The sequence below is a fragment of the Ostrea edulis genome, chromosome 7 (assembly GCF_947568905.1).
Source record: "Ostrea edulis chromosome 7, xbOstEdul1.1, whole genome shotgun sequence".
Classification (NCBI taxonomy): Eukaryota; Metazoa; Mollusca; class Bivalvia; order Ostreida; family Ostreidae; genus Ostrea; species Ostrea edulis.
This window is the reverse complement of record NC_079170.1, coordinates 67,020,407-67,043,350: the sequence shown is the minus strand read 5'-3', so window position 1 is coordinate 67,043,350 and position 22,944 is coordinate 67,020,407. Positions and strand designations below refer to the sequence as shown.

Here is a 22,944-nt window from a genome sequence, read left to right as displayed (position 1 = left end):
TAAATGAAATAGTGTACATTTTATTCCAGTCACTAAGAGCAGAACAGGTTATGTTTGAGTCCAATTGTAGATGGAGCTAATACTGATCATCATTTGAATAACTTGTAAAATCGAATAGTGTGCATACAGTGTATAAAAAGATTGTCTTCTGGGCGGCAATTATTTTTCTCCGTTTTATATTCCGCATAGAGACCTCTTGAAAGGTATCAAATATAAGTATTTCTTCTAGATACCACTGTTGAATAAAATGCAACGTGAAAATGCAACTTTAAAACATGGATTGTACGTACGTTTGTGCACGTCAATGATAAAATAAATTGAATATGACTACGCTTACATTGATCAAGAATCTCTTATCACATTACATATACATGATCAAGTGTTACTATCGCTAATAAGATCACATGTTTTAAACGCTAAATCACCTGACTCATAACTTGGACACAGATATATATTCGAGAGATACTAAACATGGCTGGTGAGTTTTTTGTCAATTTTTTCTACTTGAAATTATTTTTCTTTTGTACAGAGATAACAGAGAATGTTCAATTTCGTGATGTTATAATGAACTCCAAATTAAGAGGAAGGTACACATGGGCCCCTAGAAAAATTCAGAGTGGGTCCGGTGCCTTTTATGAATAATCACACATTGCTGATAAACAAATATTGATTCTAAATAAAGAAATCCATAAAAAGCAAATATCTTTTCTACATAATCTAATCGATTTTATCCATATGCATCAATAAAAACAAAATCTATGAAACCTTTATAGAATATAGTTCATTTATGGAAGAATAAATCGTGCGAACGTGAATATTTATTAAGAAGCAAGCTGGGAATTAAACTACACCTTCCATGTTGTTTATATTTTTCAACTGAGTCGATGCGAAAGAACTTGTTCTGCGCATACAATGTAAATAGTTTTTAAATTGAGGCAGGCTACTGACAAACAAGTTGATGTCCCATGGTGTTCAACATTTTCTTTTGGAGCCAGCATTTCGCAAAAACTATAGTACTTGCTACAATATAATACACTGATGCAACCTGTCATAGATCAAAATTCTGTTTCATAACAATTGTTAGGCTGTTCTTTAAACACCGCTTTTGACTACGGACTACTACATTGACCTGATCAAGACATAGGGATCAAGGAGAATGTCACCGGTCGACATGGTAAGTTTATTCCTATTGGGCACCTGCTCCCACTTCCGATGTGTCCCAGACCCATGTTTGTCCAACAATTTTGCATCTCTTATAGGCGTTATCTTGACTTTTTCATGGAACATATCATTTTTTTTCTACTGATCTAATTACTGAAAACATCAGTTGCTTAAAGTTATCTGAAAATTACTTTGATTTCAATAAAATCTGAAATGAAATTAAACAATTGAAATTCATTTATATCATCATTTAACTCAAGTATGTGCAAATAGGAACAAAACATTATGCAACTTAAAAATACAGGTTTTGTATTGGGCAGAGGCGTTGATAAATTAAAACACGACATATATGATATTAACTTTAACAAATGTTATTTCATAGAATATCGATAAGGTTTATCACAGGTAATTAGTGACCTACCCAGGGTAGGTAAATATTGCAGGTTATAATTCAAAATATTGATTCAAGTATTGCATGGATTTTAAAGATAGAAGAAATAAATCCATGGTAGAATCCGCAACCTTGAGTATTCACTTAATAAGTAAAGCAACATTCCAGCAGCAGATATGTTTCAAAAACCTGCAATCTCCAAAAAGCACATGCTATTTAAGAGTGTTATGTGTTGATGCAAGAAATTTGAACGCAGGTTACAATCATATGATGGTCTCCGGGGCCAACTAACATGTATTCCATTACCGTCACCTACGTGTTCTTGTTATTCGTCTTCGTTATTATAGTCCAGCTGGACATGTAACTACTGATGATGTTGATATAGTTGAAAATGAAGATCTCGGATAACTTATTCTAAAATGACCTAAATACAGAGAACCTCGGTCATGAAGTTGATGACAAAACTTTATCTCTATTATGAATTGTGTTGAGGAGTATTCCAGACGATGAGCTAAATATGAAAAATAAAGAACTTGATACATTGTCAAAATGGATTGTAATATAAAAGGAATATTAAAAAACCCACATTAGACAAACCAAACCAAAAGTACGTACAATTTATCTTTCTGTGTTAGTAAACCAGAAGTTTTAAAATATTTAGAAAGGTTACATGAGGAGTGTGGTTTGGTTCCAGCTGACAAAGCTTGTAACAACATTGTCATTATTTGTAAGGCGCATAATTAAAACTGTATTTTAAACGAATTAACTTGGCATTCATTCCACTTTTGGTAATCGTACTTATACTACAGCTGCTCTTTGAAAAGATGAAGTTCTTCAAAACCATGCTTCAGTTTTAGCCACATTTGATATCCCAGTTAATGGGTTGAATGAAAATGAGTTACCGTACTTATACTAGATTCCTAAGCTACATAAAACCATTTACAAACAAAGATACATTGATTGATCCCGTAAATGGTCTACCAAGCCCCAATCGTTGCTCCTCACGAAAATATTAACAGCTGTGAAGGAGAAACTTCAAACGCACTATGCCACTACATATGCCAGGAAAGATGTAAATCAAATGCGGATTCTAATAAAACTTTTGGTAAATTTCAAACAACAAACCTTTTCTCAGGTAAGGATGAAAATGTATGACTTTGCAACACTTCAAAAGATCAGTCCTCACGATGAAGTAAAGGCTAGACCTTTTATATCATAGAGAGTTGTTCCCTTAACGAAAAGGGAGAACAGAAACATTCATATCTAGTGACCAGTCATCCAAAAATTACGTTGTTTAACACCACTCTGATTCCACGCACAAGTACTCTGATGTTGAAATTAAAAACATGGTGGAGTTCCTTATGACAATATCTTCGTAGTCTTTGGCGATCAGGTTTTCTAACAGTCTGTTGGAATTCCCATGGACACAAATTCTTACCTACGTTTATATTAATATTTAAAAAAAAAAACGTTTACTTGAGAAGAAAGCATATATTGCTGTGGCCTTCAATTCGACATTTAAGTAGATCGCCGACGTTTTATCCATTAACATTACAAATTTTCATTCATATGTCGACTCGATATATCCCTGTGAACTACAACAAAAATACAAACCAGAATCGTCCAGGTCTGCTTCATAATTTGATATTTTATTGAAAATAGATAGTAACAACAAACTAACAGCTCAACTCAACTTCCCATATTTATGTAGCAATATTCCATTATCACATCCATATTGTGTTTGCATCTTTCAACTGATTCGATACGCAAGAGCTTATTCTGCGTTTGATCAGTTTGTAATCGAGGCAGGCTACTGATAAACAAGTAAATGGTACAGGAGTTTGAACAGTCCCATTCAAAGCCAGTCCTTCTCAAATTATATGGTCGTTATAACCTATCAATGGGTCAAATGTTGGCTGACGTGTTTCATGTCGATTGGTAGGCCATTCTTTGCACACTGATTTGACTACAGATAACTTCGTTTACCTGATCAAGATATAGGGCTTACGGCGAGTGTAACCGGTCGACAGGGAGTGCTTACTCCTCCTATGCATCTGATCCCACCTCTGGTATATCTGGAGTCCGTGCTTGCCCAACTCTCTATTTTGTATAGCTGATATGATTTTTGAGATTGATCATTTCATTATCTTCACCTTTCTGCCAAGTACGATGCCTGGATAACACACAAACAATTCGATATAAATGATTCCCTTTGTATTCCTTGTACATTCACTGATCACCAATCCCTCACTACCATTCGCGAAGCTACGTTTCGCGTACACACACTGTTTATTCATCGTTTGTTCTGTGTTTCTTCAACGTTTGTTCAAATTCGAAGTAAAACGTCACAGAGTCTGTACTTAATATACTCAAATTACGTAAATACATATATTATCAATGAGGACTTCCACAATCTTTTTAAATATCATTTCTAGAGTAATTGTCCCCTCAATTCCATTTTATTTCCCCTTATTGTTTTTTTTTTTATTTCTTGCAAAATATATTCCCCGAAGATCTCTACAGCCCAGTAGCTAAGTATTTCGTTACTAGCTTAAAAATACGGATGTATATCTAATTGCTGTTATAAAATTTAGAAATTCATTTCAAAATAAAAGACCGAAGAAATAAGCACCGCCTTCAATTTTACCTAGTCTGTAAACCCCTGTCAATCAGGAGAAATTTAGCTTCAGATTGGATGATAGAAATTAATGGACATTTAGTTACTAATCCGTGTGTATACATTGTCCACCTCGTCTCTCGATCGAGGCGTCCGTGAAATCTTTTGATGTTTACCGCGTAGTATGCCAGCTCAATAGAGAAAGTTTTGATAAGAAAATTATGGATTTGTATTACATCTATAGTAATAAAATATAATGTATTAAGTAGAAAATCTTACATATAATTACATCAATTATAATAAATTATGATGGGTTGTGTTTAGGAAGAGGTGCGATAGAAAATTATGGATGGTTAGAACATAATTTACATGGACATGGATTTTATGCTCAAGAGACTGTACCGACTTTCATTGGAAATGTCGTGTTTATATATTATCAAAATTTTAATTATGAGTAAATACGTCATTAAAATTCCGTTTATATTCAGTTGAAATTTTATCAGCGTCAATCTACGACGAAACATGGCAACAAAGTAACCGCAACTCTATCAGAAGAGAAATTATCTGCTGCAAGGGCCCTTTTTGCATACAATGGTTGGGATTGGGATGCCGAGGAAGAAGAAGTTATATCTGAGGAAGTACCCTCTTCGCCTGGACCAGCTATTGAGGGAAATGCCGGAAGAGCTGAATGTCCTGACTGTTGGTGTAGGCCGTGCGTTATGGACGAGTCGCACAGACAACTTTTGTGGCCAGAGAATCCCGTGTGCCGTCCAGAAAAAATAAATCTAACAGAAAAAACTTTATAAGAAATTCTGGACTATGTTGATTCATCGTGGGGTGTGGGACGATGGTCGTTATATCGCCAGGAAATCCACCGCAGTACGATGGGATTCTCGTAGGAATCTGTATGTTTGGCAGACTCACGGATACAAGAGAGACATCATGCCTGACTGTGTTATTTGTAAAGTCCGAGCATGATATCCAAACCTTGAAAGACAGCCTTACGTCGGACATTTGTGGCAGTAAAGAACAGACTAGCTGTAGATAGTTTACTTTATTTCATCATGATTATAATTAAGAATTTTCTGCCTAATTTTTCAATGGCTAACGTCCTCAATTACAAAATAAATTTATCGTGTTTTAACATGTTTGATTAATTTTTTTTAATCAATATTTTGAATAATATGCACAAGAAAAATAATTACACTTATGATTTATCTTACGAAAACGTACAGGTAACACAGGTAACAATCCGTGTATTCAGGAAGCTATGCACAAGCTACAATTCTTCCCTCGGGGCTTCACACCTGCTTAAAATTAGCTCCGTCCCCCAACTAAACTTACCTGAGGTAAACCGACCGGTCGAAAAACTCGGTCTTTAAGTTTTATCTCCCTCACGCATAGCTCTTATCCCTAAACGAATTTGACTCCACTTTTTTGGCACACTGTTTTTCCTTATAATAGCACTAAAACTTCATTGCTATTTCGGATTTCAAACATTTCGGTTGAGCATCACTGAAGAGACATTATTTGTCGAAATGCGCATCTGGGACATCAAAATCGGTACCGTATAAATTTTACCTTATGACCCCTGGGTCGAGGCCTCTGCTGGTGGACTGTTAGTCCCTGAGGGTCTCGAACAGCCCAGTAGCTAAGTACTTCGTTACTAGCTTGAAAATACAGATGTATATTTAATTGCTGTTATAAAATTTAGAAATTCATTTCAAAACTAGTTCTAATTGTAACGGGGACCGTTACATATGTTCCCCAAACCTCCCCAAATTAAGAAGTGATGTCATTGTAAACCTATAGCAAAATTAATTTTATTTAAGACTTTAATTACATGTACGTTCAATATCGTCATTTCAGTACCAAGAAATGAAAGAACCCGTCGTACGTGCATACACGCCCGTACGTGTGTGATTCCGCACGTTTGTTGATGTCATTCAACATACATTTGTATCATATACCCACAGTATGAATTTCATAACGTTTCCATCAAATATAAGGGAGTTATAGCGATTTTAAAATCATCCAATCAGAATTCAGCACACGTGCATGCACGTGTTGAACAGTAATTTTAACAACAGCAATTTGTAAGGACTACCCAGACACATCTAAACCTTTAATATCAATATAATTTGATGAAAAAGAAAAACGTTATCGTCCTTTAAGAATTGAACATTTGAAAAACGATGAACGCACATGCGTACGTGTGTTGGCTTTGTTTGTTACACTAATATAAAGATACATATATTATTGAACTATACTGTGAATATCAACTCATTCGCTTCATAAATAAGATAGTTACAAACGTTTTAGTATTATCCTATCAAAAAAGGCGCACGTGCATGCGCGTGCAAATTGGTAATTTTGACAATGCAAATCAGTTAAAGGTCTCAATATCTACCTATCATATGAATATCAAGCCATTTCAATGAACAACAAAAAGGTTAGACTGATTCCAAAGTTAGTGCACACATTTTGTAATGCACGTGCATGCGCATGCACGCGCGTGCAGACAAAATAAGTATCGTTTTTTTTCTTCATATCTACAAATGATATACTATCATCCTATTTAGGTTTCATATCGATCCCTTTAATATTCTTATTTTCCACTTTTTTCTACCAAAATTGCAGTGCACGTGCATCCGCGTGCATGCACGTACAGACAAAACGGCTATCGGTATGTACAACTACACACGCTATATTATCATCCTGGAAAGTTTCATATCGATCCCTTTTGTAGTTTCTGAGAACACTACCGGACAAAAAAGTACCGAAGAAAAAGAATAATAACGAGCTATAACTGTGTTGGGATGCCAACACAAATGTCTCCGAACACCTCCCCATGTGAGAATTGGTGTTTGATGCCAGAGATGCACCCAGGATCCTCAAAAAACCCTATGAACCATATTTGGTTGTCAGAAGTGGTTTTTGATGCCAAATATGCACTCAGGATCCTCAAAAAACCCTTTGAACTGAATTTGGTTGACATCCGACGAACTTGATTTTTGGCCGCCATTTTCTTCAATGGCGGCCATTTTGAAACATTTGAAAATAGATTGGAAGAAAATACTGATGCTAGAAATGAACTGCAGACCCTCCATTTACCCCAGAACCGAAATGTTGTAGAGAAGTTAACACTTTCAAATATTTCGGTATATGGCGGCCATTTTGAAAATGGCGGCTCAAAAAATATTTTCATGGTGGAAATGGACTTGAGGTCACCAAATTACCCTAGAAATAGAATCTGGTTGAAATCCGACAACCTTGATTTTTAAAGGTTTTTGGGTGCCATTTTAAAACTGCGGCCATTTTGAAAATTTGATCGCATCTCTCCTAATGACCCTCTATCAGCTCAAGAAGTTTGAAGTGGATCTGTCGAAGCACTTTCATAAAATCGCGTGGACAAATTTCTCACTAAAGAAGAGGAATAATAAGAATAAACTAGATGCGATCTCGTTGCGAGCAACGAGTGGGTCTTCTGTCCAATTTTAGATGTGATGAGATAAGAATTTGACTGAGATTTTCGTTCATAAATAATGATACAAATATATTGTCTAGACGTACAATTTAGCTTCGGTAATGTTTTACAAATATTGATCATTTAAGTGTTATAAATTAAAGACTCTCTGCTGCTCTCGGCCACTAATTAAAGGGGTCAGCCTTTTTTCGACAAAAAAGTTAATAATGTTATTTACTGCAATACAAATTCGACTGATCAGGCGAATCATGTCGCCCAGAGGCCTATTTTTAGATATCATTCTAGATATATCTCGCAAAACTGAACCAATTTTGTTCTACATGTCCTATCAAACTTTTCTGGGGAAAAAAGTTATTGACTGTGACATTTATCAGACTGCTAAGGCGAGTCATAAGGCCCGTGGACCTTTTTTGATATCGTTTGAAAGATCTTGCAAAACTGAACAACTTTTGTTCTACATGTCTAATCAAAAGATTCTTGAAAAAAAAAGTAATTTTGACACTAATCAAACTGTTCAGGCGAGCCATGAGGCCTGTTCGCCATTTTCATGATGTTTGTCGAAAGATCTTGCAAAACTGAACAACTTTTGTTCTAGATGTCTTATCAAAAGTTTCTTAACAAAAATGTTATAGATTGCAACAATAACCCAACTGTTCAGGTGAGCCATGAGACCCGCAGGCCTATTTCGTAACATCGTTAGTTAACGCTTGTGAAACTGAACAACTTTTGTTCTACATGTCTTGTCAAAAGTTTCTCGAGAAAAAAGTTATTAATGTTATTAATTGTGATACAAATTCGACTGTTCATGCGAGCCATGACGCCGGAGGCCTATTTTTTGATATCATTAGATAGATCTTGCAAAACTGAACAACTTTTATTCTACATGTCTTATCAAACGTTACGTAAGAAAAAAGTTAATCATTGTAACAGAAATTCAATGGGTCAGGCAAGCCAAGAGGACCATGGGCCCATTTCTTGATACGGCACGAAAGATCTTAATAAACTGTACAACTTTTGTTATGTATGTCTAAACAAAATATTTACGAGTAAAAAATCAGCAAATTGTCCATACATGTAACTTGGAACCGAAATGGAATTTTCCCAATTTTGTTTGTGATAAACAACTTTCATAATATAATGCATTTTTCCTGAAAGTTTCACTGAAAACCACTGTATAGTTTTGGAGAAAAAATAATAATAATAGTAACTGGAAACTTGTTGCTATGGCAACAAGACGGTCTTCCGTTCTTTCCGTGTCCAGTAGATAACCTTAAATTCTTCATTTGTTATAAAGTGGGAAAAAATATTCGAGTAATCTGGGGGATTGAACCCGGGGCGCCAGCATGAAAATCCACCACGCTTTTTTTTTATTGATTAACATTTAAACAGATATCACAGACTAATCATCAGTTACAATCACATTTAAAACACTTTGTATCTAAAATATGAACAATAATATTCCCTCTGTTTCTTTCAATAGAGGATTTCTATGTAAGAAAAACTTTTTAAACAGGTTCATTTTCTTTTCTAAAACAGTCAATTGATAATGGTTATATGAAATGTAATGTCTCAATGTATATCTACAAAGCCTTTCAATATCAATTTTCTTTTCACTTTGCAAAAAAATATGTCTTCTTCTATAAATACAAAATCTGCATACTGATATAAAATAATTTACAAAAAATACATTCACGTTTTTGATACCCTTATGTAATGCTGTCATGAATATTTCTTCAAAGTTTAATCTGTTAAAGACATCACTTTCACAATCTTTCAATAACGATTCAAGATGATAAATAACAAAATTGTTCTTAAATTCAGCCAACTCTTTACGTCTAATAAATAAATGCATTATATCCTCGCATTCTAGCATACAAATTGGACATATTTTAAAATCAGACTTCCCTATCTTAAAAAGTTTCTCATATGTAAATATAATATTGTGAAAATTTTTGAAATCCAGTTCAGTAATATCTGGTGTTTTGTATAACACCCATACCGTTTCCCATCGCTTTTCAATGGATGATTTATCATTCATATCAAGTTTATCTCGCCAATAAATATTTGACACCGGTTCTTGAAACATTTTTTGAACTAACAAATTATAAAATATTTGTACTGTACCGGATTGGAACACTATCCTTTGATCTCTATATGAAATATCAAAATTTGGCTGAAAACATGTTCTTTTGTACTCATTTTCCATTCTTCTGGAATAGATAATAACAAATCCTTATAATTTTTTGTAATCAGTGAGACATTTACCTCTGAATTTTGTTCTTGAAAAATCTCCACAATACATGGTATTGGTAAAAATCCCGGAATTACTTCATATGAAATATCCTTGACATGTGTAATACTAGCACTAATAAAATCTCTCCAATTCAACATTTTGTTTCTTCTTTGTACTTTCGGATTGAAAAACAGACAATAATTAAAAACATCATTTTCTTTTTCTGCAACAATGATATAATCTTTTATGGCATACCATGCACAAAATAATTCATTGTAAAACTGTGGTAGACCCTCTAAATCTGTTTTCTTAAACTGTAGTAAAAAAATCTCCATTCCTGCTCCTAAATTTTGAATCTTTGATAGGAAATATCTAAAAATATGTTTCCACAGAAAATCTTTATTACAACAAAAGTGCTTTGCAAGAAACTTTAGTCTAAATGATAACATTTTTAGATAGATATCAGCTATTTTCAAACCACCATTGTGTTTTTCACCAATTATTGTTTTATAAGATACCAGGTGTGAGCCAAAATAGCATAAAAAATTGGTACACTCCTTTTGAATACTGTCTCTAGCCCATTGTGGAATCGATATAACTGACAATGAGTACCATGATTTAGACATGAACAAGGTATTAATTAAAGTGGCTCTACCTTGAACTGCTAAGGATCTCTGTCTCCATAAATTAAAAGTTTGCTTAATGTTTCTAACTTTGTCTCTCCAATTTAAATTTTCACACTCTACTCCATTTTTGCCAAAAATCCACCACGCTAACCATTAGGTTAGCGAGGACCTCACTTCGAAATGAAAATTACAAATATCTAGAGTTTGGTTTGATCAATTTAAAAACAAATATCATGTTCAGCATTCTATAAAGAGTCTCTATTTATCTTACCTTTATCAAAGAAAAACATTAAAAAACAAAAAAGTTGAAAAAATCCATTTTTTAAATTCCCTTTCGGTAGCGACCGGAATTGATGACGACGTACGCAATAGTGCTTATGCAAATCTATAAGTCATGTTACATCATATCTAATAAGTCTCCAATTCATATCTTTAGCCCTTCCTGTAGATAACCCGCAGACAAAGTTCCATTTGAAAATCAGGAAATTGTCCATAACTTGAAACCGAAATAGAATTTTCCCAATTTTTTTTTTGTGATAAACAAAGTTCATAATAAAATGCAAATTTCCTGAAAGTTTCACTGAAAACCACTGTATAGTTTTTGAGAAAACTCCTGCACAAAATTTGGTCAAATAATAATAATAATAATAACTAGATACTCATTACTAGTAATGAGTAGGTCTTCCGTTTGAACACTTCCGGTACATAGCTTTCTGTTCTTACGAGAATCATTCAAATATATCAGAGAATGCCTTTTCAAGGCATGAGAGGTGTGTTAATGAAGTTGTCACCCATTTCTCGTAACTTCCGGTGACGGCCGGAAGTAATATTCAGATGTGTTTTCCCATAAACCACAGCGACTCTCTATTGTCTATATTCCCTGAAAGTTTCACGTCTCCATTTGAAAGAGTTCTGAAGAAAAAGAAGCAGAGTAAAAAAAGAAAACGTAGTGGCTTACTAACGACCGGAAGTGAATTCTGAAAAATAAAATTGTCTTAACTCTAGATGTTGATACTGTTCTTAAGATATTTGAAAATCATATCAAACACTTGAAATATAAACGAGATTTATGGGGACAGAAAGACGAAAGGTTTAATAGTATTTTATTGAGAAACCGGAAGTAGACGTTTTGACTACCGACGGGGTCAACATTCTTTGAATACTCTGAAAGAGACTTAATAAACTAGTGTAGGTTTCAATTTAAAAGAAAAAGTTTGAAATTAGTGATTCTTTCAATCACTTCCGGTTACGACCGGAAGTGATAACGAAAAAAAAAATTAATGTGCATGCACTATGCAATCGAGAGATTTATAATACCTCAAAGTTTCATTTGTTCCTCTTTAGTCGTTTTTGAGATTACCTCCGGACAAGATGATTTTTAAAAAAAATGGAAATCGGACATATCTTACGAACAGAAGTAGATTTTGTAAAAATGAAAAATCGTGTCTAAGGGTACGACAAGTCTCTATCATCTCCATAATTGGCAAGAAAATCCATTTAGACATCTTTCAGAAATCGTGTCGAAAAAAATTTGAATATAGTAAATTTTTCAACCACTTCCTGTTGAAACCGGAAGTGCCGTACACTCATATACAAATATGTTTAAGATGGACTACCGCCAATCTATAATTTCTGCAAGTTTCAAGTGTATATCTATCCTCGTTCCGGAGATATCAGGGAAATAAAGTCTGAATTTGTCCACATCATTTCTAACGAACGGAAGTGAATTTTACAAAAATGTTTAATGTTACTCTAAACATTTATAGTGACTATAATAAATGTAAAACTCAACTCCTTAACTTGTTTCATAATCGAGATTTATGGCACTGAAAAATGAGAGAATGGTTGGTCTTTCTTTGAAATTTATGATTCATTTAATCACTTCCGGCGACGACCGGAAGTGACGGCCGACATTCTTAACCCCCTACTGCACGTCTACAAAGTGAGATCTAGTAACTATGAAAACTTGATGACTCTATCGTTTACCGTTTCTGAAAAAAGCGCTGGGCAACGAAAACAGCTAATAAGCGGTATTTGCCGACCGGAAGCAATTTTTACAAAAATATTTGACATTACTTTAGACATTTATAGTGACTATAATATATGTAAAACTCAACTCATTAACTAGTTTCATGACCGAGATTTATGGCACTGAAAAATGAGAGAATGAATAGTCTTTCTTTGATATAACCGAAAGTTGGAGATTCAACTTCCGATGGGGTCAACATTTTTTGAGAATTAGAACGAGACCTAGTGAACCGATATAGGTTTCAATTTGAAAGAAAAAAGTTTGAAATTCATGATTCCTTTAATCACTTTCGGTGACGACCAGAAGTGACGGCCGATATTTTTAACCCCCTACTGCACGCCGACAAAGTGAGATCTATTAACTCTGAAAATTTGGTGACTCTATCTTTTACCGTTTCTGAGAAAAACGCTGGACAAGATATCTTGTAAAAAGACGAAAATTTGACATATCCTCCGACCGGAAGTGAATTTTGAAAAAATGAAAAAAAATGCCTCGAGGTACCATCGTTCTCTATAATCTGTGAAAGTTTCAGGAAAATCCATCCAACGGTCTCGGAGACGAAAGGGAAAAAAAAAAATAATAATAACTAGACACTCATTACTGGTAATGAGTAGGTCTTCCGTTTGAACATTTCCGGTACATAGCTTTCTGTTCTTACGAGAATTATTCAAATATATCAGATAATGTGCCTTTTCAAGACATGAGAGGTTTGTTAATGAAGTTTTCACCCATTTCTCGTAACTTCCGGTGACGACCGGAAGTAATATTCAGATGTGTTTTTCCATAAACCACAGTGACTCCCTGTTCTCTATATTCCTTGAAGGTTTCACGTCTCTATTTGAAAGAGTTCTGAAGAAAAAGAAGCAGACTAAAGAAAGATATAGTAGTGGATTACTACCGACCGGAAGTGAATTTTGAAAAATAAATTAGTCTTAACTCAAGATGTTGATACTGTTCTTAAGATATTTGAAAATCATATCAAACACTTGAAATATAAACGAGATTGATGGGGGACACAAAGACGAAAGGTATCAGAGTATTTTATCGAGAAACCGGAAGTAGCCGTTTTGACTACCGACGGGGTCAACATTGTTCAAATACTTTGAAAGAGACTTAATAAACTAGTGTAGGTTTCAATTTCAAAGAAAAAGTTTGAAATTAGTGATTATTTCAATCACTTCCGGTTACGACCGGAAGTGATAACGAAAAACAATTTAATGTGCATGCACTATACAATCGAGAGATCTATAATACCTGAAAGTTTCATTTGTTCCTCTTCAGTCGTTTTTGAGATTACCCCCGGACAAGATGATTTTTTGAAAAATGGAAATCGGACATATCTTACGAACGGAAGTAGATTTTATAAAAATGAAAGATCGTGTCTAAGGTTACTAGAATTCTCTATCATCTTCATAATTAACAAGAATATCCATTTAGCAATCTCTGAGAAATCGTGTTGAAAAAATTTGAATATAGTAAATTTTTCAACCCCTTCCTGTTGAAACCGGAAGTGACGTACACTCATATATAAAATATGTTTAAGATGGACTATTGCTAATCTATAACTCCTGCAAGTTGCAAGTGTATATCTATACTCTTTCCGGAGATATCAGAGAAACAATGTCTGAATTTGTCCACACGACATCTAACGACCGGAAGTGAATTTTACAAAAATATTTGACGTTACTGTCGACATATATAGTGACTATAATATATGTAAAACTCAACTCATTAACTTGTTTCATGACCGAGATTTATGGCACTGAAAAATAAGCGAATAAATAGACTTTCTTTGATATAACCGAAAGTTGGAGATTCAACTTCCGGTGGGGTCAACATTTTTTGAGAATTAGAATGAGACTTTGTAAACTGATATAAGTTTCAATTTGAAAGAAAAAAGTTTGAAATTGATGATTTATTTAATCACTTCCGGTGACGACCGGGAGTGACGGCGACAAAAAATATTACGTGCATGCACCATAGAGAAAATATATCTATCATCCCTGAAAGTTTCATTCGATTATCTTTAGTAGTTTTCAAGTTTACCCCCGTGACAAAGTTTCTTTCAAAAACCAGAAAATCGGATGTATCTGACGAACGGAAGTGAATTTTGAAAAAAATGAAAAATATGCCTCGAGGTACCATCGTTCTCTATAACCTGTGAAAGTTTCAGGAAAATCCATCCAACGGTCTCGGAGACGAAAGGAAAAAAAAAAATAATAATAACTAGAATTGTTCTCGTTGCGAGCAACGAATAGGTCTTCCGTCCAATTTCTGACGAGTTAAGATCTTGACTGGGAGAATTCAATTAGTGAAAAACGACTATACATGAAAGGAATAAAGACCTATTTTTAGGGGAAAAAATACAGTGAATAACACGTACATGTAAGCCATGGTTTATCAATTATAAACAATTTCGGTTTCGTTTTATTTACTTTCAAGTATCTCTGGAGTCCATAAAACGAATAAGAATTTCAAATTGACTGTGTAGGAACCCACACTAAAAATTTTCATGAAAAATACTGAGTTTTCGGACAACTTCCGGTTTCGAACAACCAACTTCCGGTGGAAATGGTATGACTTGTTACACTCTATTAAATAATGTTATGAGTATGAGAATTAAAAAAAAAAAAAGAAAAATTACATATTTTAAGGTACTTCCGGTGGATGACGGAAGTGACGGCAACAAAATTGAAACACGTATTTCACATCTACAAGTCACCATTTAACTTTCCTGATAGTTTCAGGACTCAATCTTTGATTATTTATGAGAAGACGCCAGGAAAAGAAACCCCAGAAATCGTAGATATTTAACAAACGGAAGTGAATTTTGAAAAAAAACAACCAATAATGCACTATACTCTGAAGATTGATAATGTCAATTATATATGTGAAAATCATAACAAATACTTGATTTATAAGCGAGAGGTATGATAGCAAAGAAAGAACAATTTCTGAAATTTTTCTCTAAAAATCGGAAGTTGTTGGTTAAACTTCCGGTAAGTGTAACATTTTTTGAAACACCGAAAGAGACCGAATTAATCTGTGCAAGTTTTATTTCAAAAGCATAATTTTGAAATTTGACGTTTCTTTTATTCACTTCCGGTGACTGACGGAAGTGACGGATGGCAATGATAAACCTTATTACAGAGCTACAAGTCACCTTCTATCATCCCTAAAATCGGTAAGAAAAAGAACAATAATAATAATAACTAGACACGATCTCGTTGCGAGCAACCAGTAGGTCTTCCGTCCGATTTGTTGATGCACTCGGAGTTAAAAAAAAAAAAAAAAGACAAGTGAGTCCCAATTTAGTTTCCGACTTTAAGACACTTTAGATTTTATCAATTTTTCATATCATAAGCTTCTGAAGCAAAGTTGCGGTGAAATTCGTTTGAAATTCGACTCTCCAGGCGAGCTATAAGGCCCGCGGGCCTATTTCTTGATGTCATTTGTTAGCCCTCTATAGACTCAACAACTTTAGTTCTATGTGTCTTTACAAAATATTTACCTGTAAAAAGTTATTGAGATCGACCGATATCGACAAAAAAACGACTCTACAGGCGAGCCATTAGGACCATAGGCCTATTTCTTGATATCAATCGATAGATCTCGATAAACTGAACAACTTTTGTTCAATATGTTCTTACAAAATATTTACCAGTTACAAGTTTTTGAAATCGACTGATATCGACAAAAATCGACTCTACAGGCGAGCCATGAGGCCCACAGACCCATTTTTTGATATTGATCGATAGGTTATGACACATTGAACAACTTTTGTTCAATAATGCTTTTCAAAAAATATGTCGTTCTAAAGATATGAGGCGTCAAATATTTACGATTTTGGCCCTTAAAATCTCTAATTACGTAACATATGACCTACTTTTTGATTTCATAAGATCAAGCTCGTTGAGGTGAACATTTCCGCTTCTACAACTTATTATAAAATATTAATAGTTTCTGAGATATTCTCAAAAACATTTGGACCCTTCTGAACCCCTAATTTAAAGGGCCAGCCCGTTTTGCTTGATATCGTAAGAAAGGCCTTGTCATTTTAAACATTTTTTGCTCAACAAGTATTTAGAAATTCTTTACCGTTCTCGAGTTATCTCTACAAGAAATATTTAGGGGCCAAACTGTAGCTCCCTAACGGGGCCACATAGGGAAAAAACGAAATGTACATATTGTTTAGATTATCGTTCTGAACAACTTTTGTTCAATAATGCTTTTCAAAATATTTGTCGTTTTCAAGATATGAGGCGTCAATTATTTATGATTTTGGCCCTTAAAATCCCTTATTACGTAACATATGACCTATTTTTTGATTTGAAAAGAACAAGCTCGTTTAGATGAACATTTCCGCTTCAATGACTTATTACAAAATATTAATAGTTTCTGAGATATTCTCATAAACCTTTGGACCCTTCTGGGCCCCTAATTTAAAGGGTCAGCCCCTTTTGCTTGATATCGTAAGAAAGGTCATGAGATTTCAAACACTTTTTTGTTCAACAAGTATTTAGAAATTCTTTACCGTTCTCGAGTTATTTCTAGAAGTAATTTTTAGGGGCCAAACTGTAGCTCCCTAACGGGGCCACATAGGGTAAAAACGAAATATGCATATTGTTCAGATCATCATTCTGAACAACTTTTGTTCTTTATTGCTTTTCAAAATATTTGTCGTTTTCGAGATACAAGGGGTAAAAAATTTATGGTTTTGGCCCTTAAAATCCCTTATTACGTAACATATGACCTAAATTTTTATATGAATAGATTTGAATTGTTGAGATGAACATTTTTTGTTCCTTGTTTTATACCAAAATATTAACGATTTTTGAGATATTTGATTTAGACTTTGAGCCTTTCTAGATCCCTAATTAAAGGGGCTAGCCCCTAAATCTTGATATTTTCGAAAAGATCTTGTAAATGTGCACAACTTTTGTTCTACATGTCTTAACAAAATATTTGCAAGAAAAAAGATATTGGAGATCAAAGGTCAAAAATCGCCGAAATCGGCGAAAAATTTTGGCATCCATTTTTTCAGGTCCAGGCGAGCGTTTAGGCAAATCGCCTCCGGTAAAATCGAATCCCCCACAAATCTTCTAAAATGTTTACTCTATCTTGTGTAGAAATTTCAAGACTCTAGCTTCAAAAGTAACGGAGGAGATGTGTGGACAACAAGGCCCTTCAAAAAGTCACTAAAAGAGAGATAACTCCTGACCGGAAGTGACGTCAAGCACGAAATTTTGCAAGCAAAGTCTCGTCACCAAAAGACATCTTTCCTGAAAATTTCGTAAAAATCGATCGAGAAATGGCTGAGAAAAACGCGTGTACTACCAAGGAAAATAATAATAACTAGACACGATCTCGTTGCGAGCAACGAGTAGGTCTTCCGTCCGATTTGTTGATGCACTCTGAGTTAAAAAAAAAAAAAAGACAAATGAGTCCCAATTTAGTTTCCGACTTTAAGACACTTTAGATATAATCAATTTTTCATATCATAAGCTTCTGAAGCAAAGTTGCGGTGAAATTCGTTTGAAATTCGACTCTCCAGGCGAGCCATAAGGCCCGCGGGCCTATTTCTTGATGTCATTTGTTAGCCCTCTATAGACTCAACAACTTTAGTTCTATATGTCTTTACAAAATATTTACCTGTAAAAAGTTATTGAGATCGACCGATATCGACAAAAAATCGACTCTACAGGCGAGCCATTAGGACCATAGGCCTATTTCTTGATATCAATCGATATATCTCGATAAACTGAACAACTTTTGTTCAATATGTCCTTACAAAATATTTACCAGTTACAAGTTTTTGAAATCGACTGATATCGACAAAAATCGACTCTACAGGCGAGCCATGAGGCCCACAGACCCATTTTTTGATATTGATCGATAGGTTATGACACATTGAACAACTTTTGTTCAATAATGCTTTTCAAAAAATATGTCGTTCTAAAGATATGAGGCGTCAAATATTTACGATTTTGGCCCTTAAAATCTCTAATTACGTAACATATGACCTACTTTTTGATTTCATAAGATCAAGCTCGTTGAGATGAACATTTCCGCTTCTACAACTTATTATAAAATATTAATAGTTTCTGAGATATTCTCAAAAACATTTGAACCCTTCTGAACCCCTAATTTAAAGGGCCAGCCCGTTTTGCTTGATATCGTAAGAAAGGCCTTGTCATTTTAAACATTTTTTGCTCAACAAGTATTTAGAAATTCTTTACCGTTCTCGAGTTATCTCTACAAGAAATATTTATGGGCCAAACTGTAGCTCCCTAACGGGGCCACATAGGGAAAAAACGAAATGTACATATTATTCAGATCATCATTCTGAAAAACTTTTGTTCTTTATTGCTTTTCAAAATATTTGTCGTTTTCGAGATACAAGGGGTAAAAAATTTATGATTTTGGCCCTTAAAATCCCTTATTACGTAACATATGACCTAAATTTTTATAGGAATAGATTTGAATTGTTGAGATGAACATTTTTTGTTCTTTGACTTATACCAAAATATTAACGATTTTTGAGATATTTGATCTAGACTTTGAGCCCTTCTCGATCCCTAATTTAAGGGGTAGCTCCTAAATCTTGATATTTTCGAAAAGATCGCGTAAATGTGCACAACTTTTGTTCTACATGTCTTAACAAAATATTTGCAAGAAAAAAGATATTGGAGATCAAAGGTGAAAAATCGCCGAAATCGGCGAAAAATTTTGGCATCCATTTTTTCAGGTCCAGGCGAGCTTTTAGGCAAGTCGCCTCCGGTAAAATCGAATCCCCCACAAATCTTCTAAAATGTTTACTCTATCTTGTGTAGAAATTTCAAGACTCTAGCTTCAAAAGTAACGGAGATGTGTGGACAACAAGGCCCTTCAAAAAGTCACTAAAAGGGAGATAACTCCTGACCCGAAGTGACGTCAAGCACGAAACTTTGCAAACAAAGTCTCGTCACCAAAAGACATCTTTCCTGAAAATTTCGTGAAAATCGATCGAGAAATGGCTGAGAAAAACGCGTGTACTACCAAGGAAAATAATAATAATAATAATAATAATAATAATAATAATAATAATGAAGAAGAAGAACGCGAAGAATAATAGTAAGGTCTTCCGCAGGAGACGGAAGACCTTAATAATAATAATAATAATAATAATGAAGAAGAAGAACGCGAACAATAATAGTAAGGTCTTCCGCAGGAGACGGAAGACCTTAATAATAATGAAGAAGAAGAATGCGAACAATAATAGTAAGGTCTTCCACAGGAGACGGAAGACCTTAATAATAATATTAATGAAGAAGAAGAACGCGAACAATAATAGTAAGGTCTTCCGCAGGAGACGGAAGACCTTAATAATAATAGAGGAAAAGAAACATAAGAATCACTATAACGTCTTCCGTTGAGACGGAAAACCTTAATAATAAACAGTAGAATCACTATAAGGTCTTCCGTCTGGAACGGAAGACCTTAATAAACAGTAGAATCACTATAAGGTCTTCCGTTGGTAACGGAAGACCTTAATAAACAGTAGAATCACTAGAAGGTCTTCCTTTGGAAACGGAAGACCTTAATAACTAGACACTCATTACTAGTAATGAGTAGGTCTTCCGTTAGACCACTTCCGGTCAAGAGCTTTCTATTCCTACGAAAACCATTTAATGTATCAGAAAATGTGCCTTAACAATGAATAAGAAATGTATTATCGATTTTTTTACTCCTTTCTCGTAACTTCCGGTGACGAGCGGAAGTACTATTCAGATGCGTTTTCCTATAAATGACAGCGACTCTTTACTGTCTATATTCCTTGAAAATTTCACGTCTCTATCTGAAAGAGTTCTCAACAAAAAGAAGCAGACTAAAGAAAGAAAAAGTAGTAGGTTACAACCGACCGGAAGTCAATTTTGAAAAACAAAATTATCAAAACTTTAGAAGTTGATACTATTATTAAGACATGTGAAAATCATATGAAATACTTCAAATATAAACGAGATTTATGGGGACAAAGAGACGAAAAGTAAAAAGGTATTTTATCAAGAAACTGGAAGCAGTTGTTTTGACTACCGACGGAGTCAATATTCTTTTGACACTTTCAAAGAGACTTAATAAACTAGTATAGGTTTCAATTTAAAAGAAAAAGTTTGAAATTTGCAATTCTTTCAATCACTTACGGTGACGACAGGAAGTGACGGTCGACATGTTCAACCCCCTACTGCACGCCTGCAAACGGAAATTTATCATCCCTGAATAATTGATGAACCTATATTTTACGTTTTCCAAGAAAAATGCTGGATAAAATTCCTTTTGAGAAACAGAAAATCAGCCATATTATCCAACCCGAAGTGAATTTTGTAAAAACAAAAATAATTATAGCAAGGTCATTTCATAAGATATTATTCCTGAAAATGTCAAGAAAATCTATCCAGCCATCTCTGAGAAATCACTCGAAGAAATCGGAAAATCGACAATTTTTCAAATACTTCCGGTATAGACCGGAAGTGACGGACAAAAAAATTAAATGTATGTGTACAATGGACTGATGTTAGTTGATCAACTCTACAAGTTTCAAGCGTATATCTATATTCATTATTGAGAAACTGAAAAAGCAAGGTTTGAATATGTCCACCCCATATCTCACGACCGGAAGTGAATGTCACAAAAGTATTTAAATTTACTCTAGACATTTGTAGTGTCTATCACATATGTAAAATTCAAATCATTAACTTGTTTTATGACCGAGATTTATGGCACTGAAAAATGAGAGAATGAATAGTCTTTCTTTGATATAACCGGAAGTTGGAGATTCAACTTCCAGTGGGGTCAACATTTTTTGAGAATTAGAACCAGACCTAGTAAACCGATATAGGTTTCAATTTGAAAGAAAAAAGTTTGAAATTTATGATTCATTTAATCACTTCCAGTGACAACCGGAAGTGACGGTTGACATTCTTAACCCCCTACTGCATGCCTACAAAGTGAGATCTATTCACTCTGAATATTTGGTGACTCTATCTTTTACCGTTTCTGAGAAAAACGCTAGACAACGAAAACAGCTAATAAGCCGTATTTGCCGACCGGAAATGAATTTTACAAAAATATTTAAGGTTATTCTAGACATTTATAGTGACTATAATATATGTAAAACTCAACTCATTAACTAGTTTCATGACCGAGATTTATGGCACTGAAAAATGAGAGAATGAATAGTCTTTCTTTGATATAACCGGAAGTCGGAGTTTCAACTTCCGGTGGGGTCAACATTTTTTGTTAAGTAGAGCGAGATATAGTAAACCGAGATAGGTTTCAATTTGAAAAAAAAAGTTTGAAATTCATGATTCCTTTAATCACTTTCGGTGACGACCAGAAGTGACGGCAACAAAAAATATTACGTGCATGCACCATAGAGAAAATAGATCTATCATCCCTGAAAGTTTCATTCGATTATCTTTAGTGGTTTTCAAGTTTACCCCCGGACAAAGTTTCTTTCAAAAACCGGAAAATCAGACGTATCTGACGAACGGAAGTGAATTTTGAAAAAGTGAAAAAAATGCCTCGAGGTACCATCGTTGTCTATAATCTGTGAAAGTTTCAGGAAAATCCATCCAACGGTCTCGGAGACGAAAGGGAAAAAAAATAATAATAACTAGACACTCATTACTAGTACTAAGTAGGTCTTCCGTTAGACCATTTCCGGTAAAGAGCTTTCTATTCCTACGAAAACCATTTAAATGTATCAGAAAATGTGCCTTAACAATGAATGAGAAATGTATTATCGAATTTTTTACTCCTTTTTCGTAACTTCCGGTGACGACCGGAAGTACTATTCAGATGTGTTTTCCTATAAATGACAGCGACTCTTTACTGTCTATATTCCCTGAAGATTTCACTTCTCTATCTGAAAGAGTTCTCAACAAAAAGAAGTAGACTAAAGAAAGAAAAAGTAGTAGGTTACAACCGACCGGAAGTCAATTTTGTAAAACAAAATTATCAAAACTTTAGAAGTTGATACTTTTATTAAGACATGTGAAAATCATATGAAAGACTTCAAATATAAGCGAGATTTATGGGGACAAAGAGGCGAAAAGTAAAAAGATATTTTATCAAGAAACCGGAAGTAATCGTTTTGACTACCGACAGAGTCAATATTCTTTTAACACTTTGAAAGAGAGTTAATTAACTAGTATAAGTTTCAATTTAAAGGAAAAAGTTTGAAATTTGCGATTCTTTCCATCACTTCCGGTGACGACAGGAAGTGACGGTCGACATGTTCAACCCCCTGCTGCACGCTTACAAACGGAGATTGATCATCCTTGAATATTTGATGAACCTATATTTTACCTTTTCCAAGAAAAATGCTGGGCAAAATTCCTTCTGAGAAACAGAAAATCGGC

At 34.4% G+C, this 22,944-nt stretch overlaps 1 protein-coding gene across 1 annotated transcript in view; it reads left to right on the top strand.

Moving 5' to 3' along the window:
- Positions 1–430: 430 nt before the first annotated feature.
- Positions 431–22,944, top strand: part of LOC130048435 (uncharacterized) — an 85,433-nt gene continuing 62,919 nt past the window's right edge. Inside the window, exon 1 of the mRNA XM_056145143.1 lies at positions 431–478. Coding sequence (XP_056001118.1) covers positions 472–478 — 7 coding nt within the window. The 5' untranslated portion in view covers positions 431–471. The remainder of the gene's footprint in view (positions 479–22,944) is intronic.